Genomic DNA, 14,368 nt, shown 5'->3' with positions numbered 1-14,368 from the left:
TTTACTTCAGTACTTCGTCCTGTAACTGTTCTCCCTCAGTTAAAGTCACAGATTTGTAATGAAGGTAAATCTTACCGTCTGTCTCTCCGTCTGTGTGTCTCTCCTCAGTGAGAACTGAACAGGAACAACCTGTTTCCTGTTTGGTCTCAGGTGATGTCATTAAGGGGCGGAGCTTTGTCATCACACTGCTCTGAGACACCCGATTTGACTGTTATCATACCATTGAATAAGCGTTATCCTACAATACAATCCTCCCACAGATAGGGGCCAGTAGGGGTCTACTCTACCTACTGGAAGGTGCAGGAGGCAGTTATCACCCATTCATCTGGCTGATCCAATACTATTCAAGCCCAGCAGGTACAGAAGGTGTGTTATCGAGCAGAGCAGTCACGTGACTGTCAGATTTCTGTCTGCATTTTCTTTTCAGTGGAAAACCAACATTTTAAGATATTTTTGGCATTAGAGTTCGTTGTGATAACCGTGACACTGTCAAGTTAGCAACAACACAACAACACATTTACCCACATCCGGGTGGACTGAATTAGCAAAATAAATATGCACTTTCAAAATAAAGCCAGAAGAGAATATTTTACCAGCAAGAGTAACGTTAATACTAAAGACACTAGTGATTTCTATTTCATAAATACACATCCTGTAGAAGCGTTATTAGGATAAAGGAAAGTTAAACGTTAGGTTAGTTGAGTTAGTTGCTCAATTACTATATACATAAATGCATATTTTATTAATCAAATTCTTAAACATCAGCTTTTATTTTTGATTTCTCTGCCGTTGCGTGTCGACGTCATCTTCTCCGACGCGACGCGCACGTTGGATACGGGAACCCTTTAACTTGGATCCAGACATGGTTAGTAATTTATATTCTAGATATTTAAAATGGTTTCAGTCCTGAATGTCAGTGTAGGCCAGTGGCAGGGATAATGTGCATCACTGTCAATGGACTACAGTACCATCAGTTGCCCATAAATATGTAAAGTACACCAAAATGTTATTTATTAAAGTTTGAAGCTCAATACCACCAGGTCAGATCAATGTGTCATCTCTGATAGATCTCAAATCCTGAAAAATAAAGAAATACTTTTTGCTGCAAGCATGATTTGGCTAACATGAGTTACATTTTTCATGTAGGTGGTCTTGGAGCCTCTTTCCCAAAAGAAGACCCACGCCCCACCCAAAAAATGAAATAGTAAAACTGTACTGTATCGTATAAATGTTGATTGCATACAGGTATCTTTAAAACAAATGTAAGTGTTAGACAAATATATGCTGCTGCATGCTAAGTATGCTGGCCAAGGAGAGTATGGCAACAAATGGCTGGTTGTAAATGTAAATATTACCTTGTAGGACGGTATGATCTCAACATGCCGGAGCTGACCTGCGAGGGATGCCAGGCAACTTGGACTGCAGGACTTGATGACCTAATAAAAACTGGATACTGGCCTGCCACCCTTCATTTTGTAACAATTTATGAGACAGACCTGTTTTATACGTTTGAAGACATGAAGATGGCATCACCTGGGATGTCTTTTCAGGCATATCTAAGAATGCTTGAGAAGCGGACTGCTCGCTTTGGCCGTGTAAGTATTTCTCTATATGTTTGTGTTTTGAAATGGAAAGGTCTTTGTTTAAAAAATTGTTTTGTGCTTTTTCTTTTTACATAGACTGGGAAGATCTCATCAGTGTTACATGCGCCGCTTTAGTGTATATTCATTATGGTGTTTCATATGATTCCCTGTTGAGGATTGGTCCTTCTGGAGCAGAGACCGCCTACTTCCTGGTTGCTGTCCCCTGGCTTCAGTGATTGGTGTGGCTGAAAGTCCACTGAAGCTACCAATCAGGAGACTTCAATCAACACCAGCTGCACTTAAATAGCTTGTGTGTCCACAGTTCAGGGCGGCTGTGAACCAGTGATCAGTTCGCCTAGCTGTCGTTTGCACACCATTGTGTTAGTGTTAGTGTTAGTGTTAGTGTTAGTGTTAGTGTTAGTGTTAGTGTTAGTGTTTGTACTTTCTAGTGTTGCCTGGCTGATGTCTGAGTGGATTCAGCCAGTGCCTTTGTATCTTTTGTGACCCTTTAAGTTGTTCAGTAATTGCTAGTTTGGTTTTGTTTCTAGTTTGTAAGCTTATGGGTGCTGATCTCTTTTTGTTCTTTAGCATTATCCAGTTATTTTCATTTGTGTACTAGTTATTTGTCAGCACCTGTATAGCCTCTCCTTTGTTGTATTTTATTGTGCAAGCATACTCTCCTTAATTAATTAAAACTCCTGATTTTAACCTGAACCTGTCAATTGTTGTATTCCATCTCTTTTTCCAATTCCAATTATATGTTACTGCTCCCCAAATCGAGCTGGGTCGTAACATCAGACAGCTTCCAAAAAAGCTTTTTTTGAATGGGCTGCTGTACAATATGAGGTTGACTCCACCTGCAAGGAGGAGAAATTCATCTGTCCTGCCTGTACCCCAGCAATGCTTTCTGTCTCAGTGGATGGAAACCGCAAGCGTTACCGCTTCAAAAGTACTGCAAGGTATACAATAATGTACAGATAGATAGTTATGTTTTATACAACAAATAACCTTTCGATGTATGACATGTTAAAAAGATAGTTAAGGTGTTCTGAAGTGGGGTTGTATGAGGTACTTATCCATGGTCAGTGTGTTACCTACAGCAGACAATGGTCACCGCCACCCATCCCCTGCCTCTATTGTGGAGAAGCAGAAAAATGTGTTTTAGCCACATATAAAAGGCCCGCCTGAAAAAACCCAATATCCAGGATTGTAGTTGGGGTTAGATGTAGAAATATGCAGTTGAGACAATTTAGTGCCAAGGAAAAGGGCTGTCTGAACACTGTGTACTGTAGGTAACACACTTACTATGGATAAGTACCTTATACCATCCCACTTCAGAGTACTCAACTATCCTTTTAAACATTGAAGCCTTTTTATTTCTTGTTGTTTTTTTAGATCTCAGGTGCGGGCCATCTTTGACGGTGTCTTCATTGCAAAAGATGACGATGTGACCAGATTTGTGGATCACATCCACAGCAAAAAAAAACATGTAATAGCAGTCTTCAATTTATATCTCAATATAATATTATAATTCATAGTCTGTCAGTACTCCCATGTATTGTGATATCTACCTGTATACCTAATTGTTCTTAATCTGCTAACACTTATCTGTTCCTTGTCCCCTAAGAGAAATGTATAATTGTTCCCTGTAATGACTGTTGATGAGATTATTTGTCAATTATGATTTTCCACAATGTAGGTCACTGGAAGGAACAATTGTGGTGGGGAGTGGTCAGCTGCCAGAGAGACCTCCCAAAGATCAATCAGTAAGGTGGATGAGGAGGGACTGGAGCTGGCAGTGTGCAGGCATGATGTCTTGCTGGCTGCCCTTAATATGTTTGTACATGCTAAAGCGCATGACTTCAAATGTGAGGTTAGTATAATACAGTACATTTTTATCAAATGACTTGCAATCCTATAAATGATGCATATAGATGTGTAATGTTTAACTATCACTTAACAGATTATTTAACATTTGTATTGTTATGGTTGTTGATGTGAACAGCCCTTAATTGACACATGTACTTTTGTTAAGGATATTCTTTTGCACCTGTCTGTGTATGTTTGTTGGTAAGCAAGATTACTCATGAGGTTTACCACTAATATACACACAACTTGGTGGAAGGGTGACAGTTTGATTTTTTAATTGGGTTTTAATTGAAATAAAAGTGACTGTTGGGCATTGCTTGAGGTCTCTGCTGTACTAAATTCCCTTGATGTTTCTGTTTGGGTCCCTCTCTCCAGGTCAAATGGAGTGGCACAAACCAAGAAGGTGCTGGTAAAACACTAGGGGAGGAAGTAGAGCAATGTAATGCTTTCCTCTCCAGGATATCAGTCACCACAAAGCATATGTCAAAAGCAGGTGCTGTATAATTGTACCTCTGTATACAGAATAAAAGACATTTATATTATTACAAGTGAATCTTTACAGAACTCATCTCTGTGTACTTGCAGGATGCAACGACATGCTGACACTCCTGGCCATAAGATGGAACCAGCAGTCCAAACCTGGCTCCTGCACTTTCCCAGAGATACCATAAGGTAAATAGAAACAATATTATTTTGCTGCAATGGCACAGTGTAGGTCAATGAAACACACATACAGTTTTGTGCACATAGGCTTGTGATACATGATAGTTACAACATTTTTGCCTGATTTGAGTTGCATTTGTACACTGTATACGTACTGACTTTTAGCTTATGGTAATAATTTTGTCATTTTAGACATCTAAAGCTTTCAATATCCCGATTGGGGACCTGGAAACCCTGAAAGCCCAGCATCAACTGGGTGAACATACTGTGGAAGAATTTGTGCAAGAAGTAAAAGAATGGGCAGATGGTAAGAACGTGAAACATTATCTGACATGGAGAAACATTTGTGTCGTTTGTGAAGTTGATGCTACCTGCAATCAATTTTGTCAGGAGAAATTGACCATCAAGGCACACCACAAGCTTTGTGTAAGAAGATTGAGGCCTTCACAACCAGCATCAACACGAGAGCTCAACTCCTATATCGGAAAAATGGTATGTTAGCATTTAAGGCCTTTTCAGATCACAGTCTGAAATGTCTCCAAACTCACTTCATAATTACAATGTCCATACAGTTCTAAAAAGTAATGTTTCATGTGTTGGACTTCTCCAAAACATATTGATTTGCGTTCAGTTATTATAAGTACATCTATTATGATGATCCATCTGTTTGGCAAATGTCTTGTCATTCTGTTGTTACAGCTGTAATTTAAACAAGATCATGGACTTAGTGTATTTAAAAGATATAATGTGGGTTTATTGTTTTTCTTTGTTTTTCAGACCGCAACAAAGGCCGACATAGAATTCGCAGAAAAATAAGGCAACAGAAGACCACTTTAAAGGCCATGGTAGCGGAGTACAACAGTCTCGTTGCATGGATAGCGTTCAGGACACAGAACATCTCTGGCCTTGGCAAATTACACAGAGTGGTATGCATTTCATGTACTGTGCGTATTCTTTAGTGGTGGAAGAAGTATCATATCCTTTACTTAAAAGCATAAAGTGTATTTACAAAGTAAAAAATACTGATACTACACTGTAAAAATACTCTGATCACAAGTAAAATATTCAGTATAATCAGTTAAGTATCCTTAAAGCACTAAAAGTTGAAGTTGTCCAAGAATTGTAGTGAAGTAAAAAGTAAAATACTTTCCTCTGAGATGTAGTGCAGTAGAAGAAGAAAGTAGCATAAAAAGAAAAGTGCCAGTACCTCAAATTTATACTAAAGCACAGTACTTTAGTGAATACACATTTCATCATTAGTATTCTTACATTTAGGTGTTCCAGTGGACATATTTGCATTCTGACCAAGTGTGCATATGTATGACAGAAATGATCTCTGAAGCTACATGCTATATGCAGTGGTCTGAACTTTTCATATTGATGTATTACAGGCTCTGCTGATTTCAGCACAAAGAAAGAAGTCTTCGATAGGGTCATGGGTGTTCGAAGGCTTCAAGAGGAGAAGAAGATCCTTGTGAAAGAAATGAAGCAGCACTGGGAGTCTCTCAAAGCCTATGCCAGGGTCTTCTCCGAGTTGTCTCAGCATCAGAGTGAAGACGCCATGCAAAGTAAATGCAGCCTTGTACTTAATTTTTTAAATTCAAATGTTTCACAAAGTTATGTTTAAGTTGTGAAAGACGTGTTATTTACCTGGATAGTGACATATTTTATCCCTTCTTAAGGACATCTCACAGAGAAAGCAACAAAGGGTCATACCTGCCTCATCCTTCCAGTGGGAAAAGAGAGAGCTGCAGCGGCATACAAGAAAACACTACCTGCATGTGCTGTCATCAGCAGATGACATAATGGACACAATGGACAGTTCAGATGAGTTCGACATTAGCTGTGAAGATTCAGAGTCTGATGCAATGTAAAACAGGAAGATGTGGTGCTCATGATCACAGTGCACCGTGTGCGACACATGGTCACACAGAGCATGTGGCTTTAAAAAGTAACTAACGTATGTGCTCATTGTCAGGATTAAGTTGGAGATGACAGTTGTAGTTTTTGTATTAGGTTGTTGTTATTTCTGCATTTGGTTTTGAAATGTTTAATCACTTCTATAAGGTTTGATTTTTCTACTGGGTTGTGGGAAGTTCCTGGTTAATGTGAATGTGAATGTGATTAGGAAAAACATCAATACCTTGAAGGTTTTTACCAAACATATAAGCAAAAAATCCAAAAACTTGAGTTCATCTCAAATGGTCTCAGAAACTACACCTGAAAGAGGCACCAAACAGAGGTGAGAATTAAACTTTGTCCTAGAACAAAATTAAAGACATTTTTGGAAAGGCCTCGTCCTGATGAGTAACATATGTCAGTTTGAAGATTTTAAGTGGCTCCTACTGTGAAATATTGACCTCTGAACCTTGACCTCAGTGCATATTGGAAGGCTTGTCATTCAGCAACAGAAGAGGCTACAGACATGGGACCAACTGTTTCAGAAAGCTCTTGACTTCAGCTGTGTGACTATATTCATATAAATATAGTCACCAAGTGGGGGCACTGTCATGTATGATCAAAATGAATTTCCACCAATTTAACAATTGCATATTTACAATCTGATCACATAAATCTGTTTCCCACCCCTTTAAATCTATCAGCATACTGTTAATTTAATATTTACAATTTCCATTTTTAGGAAATGTACCATTAAAAACAAAAACTACAATTCCCTTGTGCAGCGCCTTGAAGCTTGATACAAATAAGCACCATGTTTGTAGTTCTTCTGGTTTGCAAAGTATTGTGAAGAATAGGGTCGTAAAAATATATATTTAATGAATATATCGAACATTAAGTGCAGCCGAATTAGTAATTACACTCCATCTATGTGATTAATTTTAAGAAAAAGTAAAGATGTTGGCTTATGTCAGATATACTAACTGTTATTTTATAAATGTGGATTTGGGTTAGCTTGTTCTTCCGGTTTTCAAAGTAGGGTTGTAAAATAGGGTCATAATATCAGACATCTATTGAATATATCAAACATTTAGTGCAGCCGAATCAGTAATTACACTTCATCTAGATGATTGATATTTTAAAAAAGTAAATATGTTTATTTCACATAGTTTTACAGCCGCTTCATATTTTTTTTCTGTTTTCTTTTTGACTTCTTTTTTAATTTACATATATACATATTTTTAAATTCTCTTTACTGAAATACTGTTTCTTATGTTTTATGATTTAAAGTGCAAGCGACGAGAAGTCATTCACCGCGGCTCGTTCGCGGGACTTGGTAACGCGGGTACTTTAACTGTCCTCGCGCGGAAACGGAGAGAAACACAGGTTTAGAAAATGTTTAGTAGAAGGAAGAAACAGGTAAGAAACACAGTTAATGTTTTGAGCATGTACCTAAAAATGTAAACTATAAAACAATATAGTTTGTATATTTACAGATTACACATTATGCTGGTCAACGGTAAATTGCTATCAAGATTGCTAGCTGTATTTAGACAGCCCTTGCAGTCAATTGTAACTTAGTTCTTTTTATGTGTCACACTCTTATTTTCTTTTCCATTCATCTTGCTCTCAAAGTCATGACGAAGCCCAAAGCAAGAAGCTGCCCCTATTGTGGAGCAAGCATCATGCCAATCAGAAGACCTGTGCCAGCTGCTGTGTTTGCCTCCTGCAAAAAAAGTCATTCAAAGAAAAAGAAAAGGCAGTGAGTATTGACTTTGATGTGTTGTATGTGTGCATCCATTGTATTCATTAAAGGTTGTTAAACATAATGCTGCCACTTTATATGAGCCACCCCTAACCTTAAATTTAGCTAAAGATTCAAAATGAGTTGGCTCATTATTGACATATGGGCTTGTGGTCCAAATAGCATTTTTTTCTGATCAATAGCACATTTTTCACCAATGAGGAGAGAGCTAGGCCCGGTTCCAGAACCAAATGACTTCAGGTGCATCTCAAATTAGTGGTGGTACCCTAGTAGTTACAGTGCGAGCTGCCAACAGCTATTAAAGTAGAATAGTGTATGATGATCCAGAGTTGGGTCCCAGATAAACAGATTATGCTGAACACAGACGAATAAAGTTGTAGACAGCAGTAAGTTAAACAGGGTGTCAGTCATTTTCAGCAACAGTTTGCTTTACGAGCCAGAAGGACACCCATACCCTCAAACTCCAGTCCTCAGAGGAATCATGGCTAAATACTGTGACCAGTGCAGCGCAAACACATTATATCATTAATTACTAAACTATGTGTCCATGTATGAGGTGGGATACATTAGAATTCCAAATAAAACAGTCTTTGTTATAATCATATAATCAATCAGTTTATATATTATTATATTAACTATTTATCATGTTGTGACTGTCTGAACCATCCAGACATTTCCTGAGATGAAGATTTCTATTTGCCGAGCTGTTGCTATCATGTTTAACTGATTAGCTCAGTTGTTTCAGAGCTATGAGAACAGTGATGTGACAAGCTGGGAGAGTATTTATTAATCACCACACCCGCTGACCTTTATTAACCTTCATCCAACTCTTTTGCTGATTGAGCTGCTGGTGAGCATGAAGATGCTCACGCAGTCCATGTGCCAGACCAACTTATGCTTGGCATTAATATGCAATTTGAACTGAAAGTGCAAAATATTAAACTGAGGGTGCAATGCATGTGTTTGCATCTCCGAAGAACTAAACTAAAAAGAAATGGAGGGAGAACTTGTTTTGGCCATGTCTGTCTCCTGAGCTTTATGATATTTCAGACAGAAACTATAATAACAGAGACAGTGAACTCTCTGTTAACATAGCATTTGTTTCTCTTCATCCCAGCGCTCCACAGAACCCTGTCCACACTTTTCTGTCTGAAAGAATGTTGTATGTACACACACCTACAGTTCATTAGAAAACTCTCAAGAAACCCTTGAAAAAGATTATAGACATTAGCAAACACTGGTGCACACATAACATTCAAATAAAGTGAAAAAATTGTAACATGTCAGTGTGTAATAATAATGCCATGTTAACATTTTGTGTAATTGTGTACATTTCAGGTGAGCAAGCTTGCTGCCTTTGGCTACAACCCAATTTTGTTCATCAGGAAGAAGAAGAAGAGGGTGAACACAGTAAATGCTGAAATGATCACCTACATGTGCCCTGGAGGGGACGGGCCTGTAAAACCCTTTTTAGAAAAGATGAGCAGGGCATATGAGTGCATTATTAAAAGTAAGGCAAACATCTGTTTTTATGATTTATGCTTTGGGATGTGCTGTCATTGTGAGTAATATTTATATTTATATTATTTCAGATTCTCAAAGGATGCAATTGCCAGAAGCTCCCAGCCCATCTCCAACTCCACAGTCTACCTCCTCTCCCTCCCAACCCTCTTCTCCTCCTCATCCTCCAGACTCTTCCACCTTCCTCCCATCTACTTCTCATCCCCAAATGGACTATGAGGAGGAGACTTACACACTAACCCTCGTCCCTGTCCGGCCTCCAAGCACCGCCTCAGCATCTCCCTCTCAAAAAACCATGACTGAAAGTGAGTGTTAGCATTAATCACCTTCTGCCATATTTTAAGTAATGTGTCTAAAGTCATCCACCTTTGTCACAGGTGTGTCTGCACAGTGCTCCCGCTCTCCCAGACCTACTATCTCCTTGACCAGTGCAACAGGTGAAGGGAAGAAAAAGAGGAAGAGAGGTATTTTTTGTTTTTGTGGTACAGCCTACTCATCAAATTAAATGTGCAATGCAATTCCTTGATAGCAGCATGATAATATTGTTTGTGTGCATGTAGACACAATGAACCAGACACATGCAAAGAGCGATGCAAACAGAAGACTTTTCGGAGAACAGTTTTTTTCCCTAATCCCTGTTATTATCAGTAACAATAAAAAACATAAAGGATTACTCACTAACTTGTCCTCATCTACAGGTAGAAGATAAATTATTCATGAGATAAAACAAAAACTAATGTGGACACATATGAGACAAGATGGACACTCCTTCTCTTCCTCTATGCGTCAGCATTGTACAGCTCAACTCTACTCTATTCAGTTTTGGGTCCTCGACTTCTTTTCCACTGTAGATAGAACTTTGGATGGGACCCCTCAATGTAGGCAGAGGTGATTGTCAGAGCAATGAAGTTGGGAAACAAGCTTTACTTTGGTCTTGAGAAGCTGCAGCCTTTCTTTATTGACAGACTCTAAGCTACACTGTACATTTACTGCCACACTGACAACACACTACGCACATAAACAGCTACGCTACTCATAACAGAGGATATGAAGCTATGTTCTGGACAAGTCTGGACTTTGTCAGTTGACCACAGCATGGTGTTGTGGGCTGCCATTTTTGAGTGAATAAAAAAACTTAACTATTAATGATAGTTTGGCTTTTTAAAAATCTAGGCTTTATGCAGGATGTCAACTGTCGTGTGACTAATCAGTGGTTGGCAGTAATGTCACACCACCTTTTAGTATCAGCTCAGCTAGCTCGGAACCTTGACCAAGGTGTACCAGGTCCACAATAACAATCAAAGAACAGTGAATAGGTGAGATATCATGATCAAGAAGGTGGTTCAAACCCAGGGTGAAGCTCAGCCATTGCTTCGGTTGTGCTGACCCCTGTGAGTTCTGTATTCACCTGGGGGATGTCAAAGTCTGTTTCTAAATTTAGTCTCCTTCTTTCTTCTTTTCTTTTTTTTGCATAATTTTAGGCTGCTGAAAATGTTAGAAGCAAAAAATATTTCACTACAATGAAATAAAAGAAACAACTAAAGGAGGTAATTAACTGACTGAGTGAAATAGCAGTTCATTTAACAGTGGTTGCTGGAATGTTTCTGTGTGTGTGTGTGTGTGTGTGTGTGTGTGTGTGTGTGTGTGTGTGTGTGTGTGTGTGTGCAGGAAGAGAAGAGGTAAAAGTGAGCTGGCTGCCTTGTTCCTCGTGGTAAGAGCTCAGAACTTTGACCCACATTAGCTGATTTTAAAGCTTTTTTTACAGTATGCTTTATAAATATATATGTACTTACTTCCACACTGGTTAGTAGCAAGCTTCTGAAAAACCAATCCTAAGTCATTTGTTGTTCTATGATACCCCATTGATATAAACTAATATTGTGGTATATGCAATGATCTTACACTTGTTTGCATTCATTCTTTTTTTTCAGTGGCAAAACTTGGGAAGACACCTGGGAGCCTGCCAGCAACTTTATAGGCTCCATTTAATGTTTTAGTTTGTGTGTCTTTAAGACACCTGTATGTTGAATGTTGTTCTCTCTCTGTCTCTCTCTCTCTCTCTCTCTCTCTCTCTCTCTCTCTCTCTCTCTCTCTCTGTGCATGAATAAAAATAAAGATTTGTTCATTTGTTTTATTTCAGTTCAGTTTGTTTGCCTTTTTCATTACATTTTGAATGTTTCTTTCACACACTCATCCACATCTCCTTTAGTTTGTAATATGCAAGTCATATATACAATATTATATCATAAGCAATGAAAAAATACCTATAATAAATATCAGGAAACACTGAGCAATATGTTTTTACAGTACCTCAAATATGGTCAAATAAGCAATCTCTGGAGCATAAATATGAGACTTTTAATTTGGCATTTCTCCACACTGGTGCAGTAAAGATACTTGATATAAAGTGTTTTTTTATTCATCAGGGGCGCATGAAACACTTTAATGTAACATATTTTAATTATAGCTTACGGCTCTAAATACCTTTATTTTGAAAACCGGAAGTAAATACGCTGTTTCTCCGCATTTACCATAATGCTGAGAATACTTGTACACTCTAAATTTAAGTGCGGCTGATTTGACCACGGGGATCGGACTCACGGCTGGATTGACCGCAGTCTACTAGTCTACTGTTTCTTCTCCACAGCACCGTCCTGTTAATGACAACATCCGGTCTCAGAATATGAAACAACAGGCCTTTTTTCTGTTTCTGTTTTCTAGTGATTTTATTTTTTGTTATATGAAATAGAAAATGAAAATCGAATCATTTTTTAAATTTCGCTCATCCCTTTTTGACCATGAAAAAGAAAAACGCCTTGTATTTCAATTTTATTTTTGTATTTTAAAACGAAAATCAAATAACCACTCGTTTTCTGTTTTTTAATACCCGTTTCTGAAAGGAAAATCCAATGACCAAAACATACACGGACCTTCCACAAACTGGTCGCTGGTCTTTAAGTTAAAATAATGAAAAATTAATTTAAAATATCACAGTATCGATTAAAAGAAAACCAAAGATAAAGATCAGAAACTAAATGAAACAATTTTACATCTGAAAAAGGTCGACAATAAAAACAAAAAGCTGATTTCAAACTAAATAACAACAAAAAGAAAATAAAAACAACCAGAATAATAAAACCAGATAGAAAATATCAGATAATAAAACAGAAATACAATTAAACAATAAAATAAAACAGAAAAATACAAGATATAAAGAAAAGGAAATAGAATTAGGTTTTTATTGTTGTTCCAGTGTTGGAAATGAAGCAGCTGTTTAGTTTTTCATTGTTTTAATAGAAAAATAATAAAAATAAGAATGTTTCTGGTTCCTTCATTTAAGATAAAGTCACTATTTTTATTATGTTCTCAATTGGAATAATGAGGAGCAGGTTTCAGTTTAACAGGTTCAATTCAGAGACTTTTCTCTTTAAGAAATAAACATCATGAATATAATCATCCTCTTTATCTCTAACTGCTCTGTTCCACTGTCACACTGACCTTCACTGGTAATATCTTCAGTGGGACTTTATCCCCTGTGTTAATGTATGGAAACATCCTCTCAGTGAAAGTGTGTGTGAAGGTGTGTATGTGTGTGTTAATATCAGGATCAGAGAACGACAGCTTTCCTCTGTTCCAGTCCAGATTCACTCTGATCCTCTGGACCATCTTCTGAACTACAAGATCAGTTTGTGGAGCTGATGATGACCATGCTGAGTATTTACCTTCATAGAACCGTATTACCCATAATCCAGACAGTATGAGTCCATTCCTCTGGACAGACTCTGCTGACACACCCAATCTCCAGTCTGTACTGTCTCCAACCTCAACATCCCAGCTGTGAGTCCCTGAGTTAAAGCCCTCAGAGCCCAGAACAGAGCAGAACCAATTAAACCTCTCTGGATTATAAGGAAGCTGCTGTTCCTCTCCTCCTCTCACACTGGTCAGATCTTCAGACAGGATGAGTTCTGGATGAGCAGTGTTTGGATCCAGAATCACAGGACTGTAGGAGACCATGTCCTTCATCTTGTTCCAGATGTTGAAGGTCAGGTTGCCCAGGTGTTTGGCCTCGTCTATCAGAGCTCCTGAGGGCAGCTGTGGATCCTCCAGCAGGGGGCGCTGCTGGACTCTTTCCACTGCAGCCTTGTAGTTGTTCAGGAATGAGACGTCTTCAGCTCTCAGCTCCTCCTCTGTGGCTCTGACTGTGTCTGAAAGAGCTGCTATCTCTCTGCTCTGAGCCTCCATCTTCTCCTTCATCATCTGACTCTTCTGCTCCTCTTCCTCCCTCAGTGCAGCCAGCCTGGCCTCCTCTTCCTCTTCTAGAAACTGGTGAAGCTTCTTAAACTGCTCCTTAATCTTCCTCTCTGTGCGTCGGGCCTGGACCTTCATGTGTTCTGCTGTTTGATCAAACTTCACTTTAACTCCTTCACAAACCTTTAACTTCTTCTTTAAGGGCTCCAGAGTTTCCTGAAGTTCCTTCTTGTGTTGTCGTGCAGCTTCATCGATGGGTCTGAATCTGTGGTTGGAGTGTTTTTCTGAATCTCTGCAGACGACACACACTGGCTGCTGATGGTCCAGACAGAAGAGTTTGAGTTTCTCAGAGTGCAGACTGCAGAGAGCCTCTGAAGATCTCTGATCTCTCTCCTGTAAGAAACTCTCACACAGGTTCTTTAAAGTCAGATTACAGGGTGGTTCTTCCCTCGAAGATCTTCTCTTACAAACTGGACACTCACGTGTTTGTTTCTCTGTCCACCAGCTCTTCAGACAGTCTTTACAGAAGCTGTGGCTGCATGACAGAACAACAGGATCTCTAAAGACATCATGACAGACCGGACAGCAGAAATCCTCCTCTAATCTGGAAGCCATTTTGTCTCTGAGTGCAGCTGGAAACAGCAAACAGCACGTTAAACATGAACTCAGTTGTGTTTCCTCACCCTGCTGTAAAATGTTGCATCAGTTACTTTCACTTTGAGTCTTTGAGTGTTTATTTCAGTCAGCAGCAGGTTGAACTACTTCAGTTTACTTCAGTACTCCGTCCTGTAACTGTTGTCCCTCAGTTAAAGTCACAGAT

The 14,368-nt window shown here is 38.7% G+C and overlaps 2 protein-coding genes and 1 long non-coding RNA gene across 9 annotated transcripts in view; 1 reads left to right on the top strand and 2 right to left on the bottom strand.

The window, feature by feature from the left end:
- Positions 1–11,599, top strand: part of LOC127356710 (uncharacterized) — a 65,408-nt gene extending 53,809 nt beyond the window's left edge. The window contains exons 3-4 of the long non-coding RNA XR_007882047.1: positions 10,782–11,011; positions 11,232–11,599. This is a non-coding gene — a long non-coding RNA (uncharacterized LOC127356710). The remainder of the gene's footprint in view (positions 1–10,781; positions 11,012–11,231) is intronic.
- Positions 1–14,368, bottom strand: part of LOC127356638 (nuclear factor 7, ovary-like) — a 38,441-nt gene that overhangs the window by 23,939 nt on the left and 134 nt on the right. For all 6 annotated transcript variants that reach the window (XR_007882021.1, XR_007882022.1, XR_007882023.1 and 3 more), the window contains exon 2: positions 76–129. Coding sequence is in view for 2 of the 6 variants with exons in the window: in XM_051388592.1 (XP_051244552.1) it covers positions 76–129 (54 nt within the window). In the remaining 4 variants the exon portion in view is untranslated. The remainder of the gene's footprint in view (positions 1–75; positions 130–14,368) is intronic.
- The window catches only part of LOC127356647 (nuclear factor 7, ovary-like), a 38,391-nt gene that overhangs the window by 23,939 nt on the left and 84 nt on the right, over positions 1–14,368 (bottom strand). The window contains exon 2 of one of the 2 annotated variants that reach the window (XM_051388604.1): positions 12,705–14,180. In XM_051388604.1, coding sequence (XP_051244564.1) covers positions 12,769–14,163 — 1,395 coding nt within the window. In that variant the 5' untranslated portion in view covers positions 14,164–14,180 and the 3' untranslated portion in view covers positions 12,705–12,768. Of the gene's footprint in view, positions 1–12,689; positions 14,181–14,368 lie in introns of both variants that reach the window. The other variant, XM_051388603.1, reaches the window with a different exon arrangement.

Source organism: Dicentrarchus labrax, unplaced genomic scaffold (assembly GCF_905237075.1).
Source record: "Dicentrarchus labrax unplaced genomic scaffold, dlabrax2021, whole genome shotgun sequence".
NCBI lineage: Eukaryota > Metazoa > Chordata > Actinopteri > Moronidae > Dicentrarchus > Dicentrarchus labrax.
The sequence above is the reverse complement of the archived record's forward strand: the minus strand, read 5'-3'. Positions and strand labels throughout refer to the sequence as shown.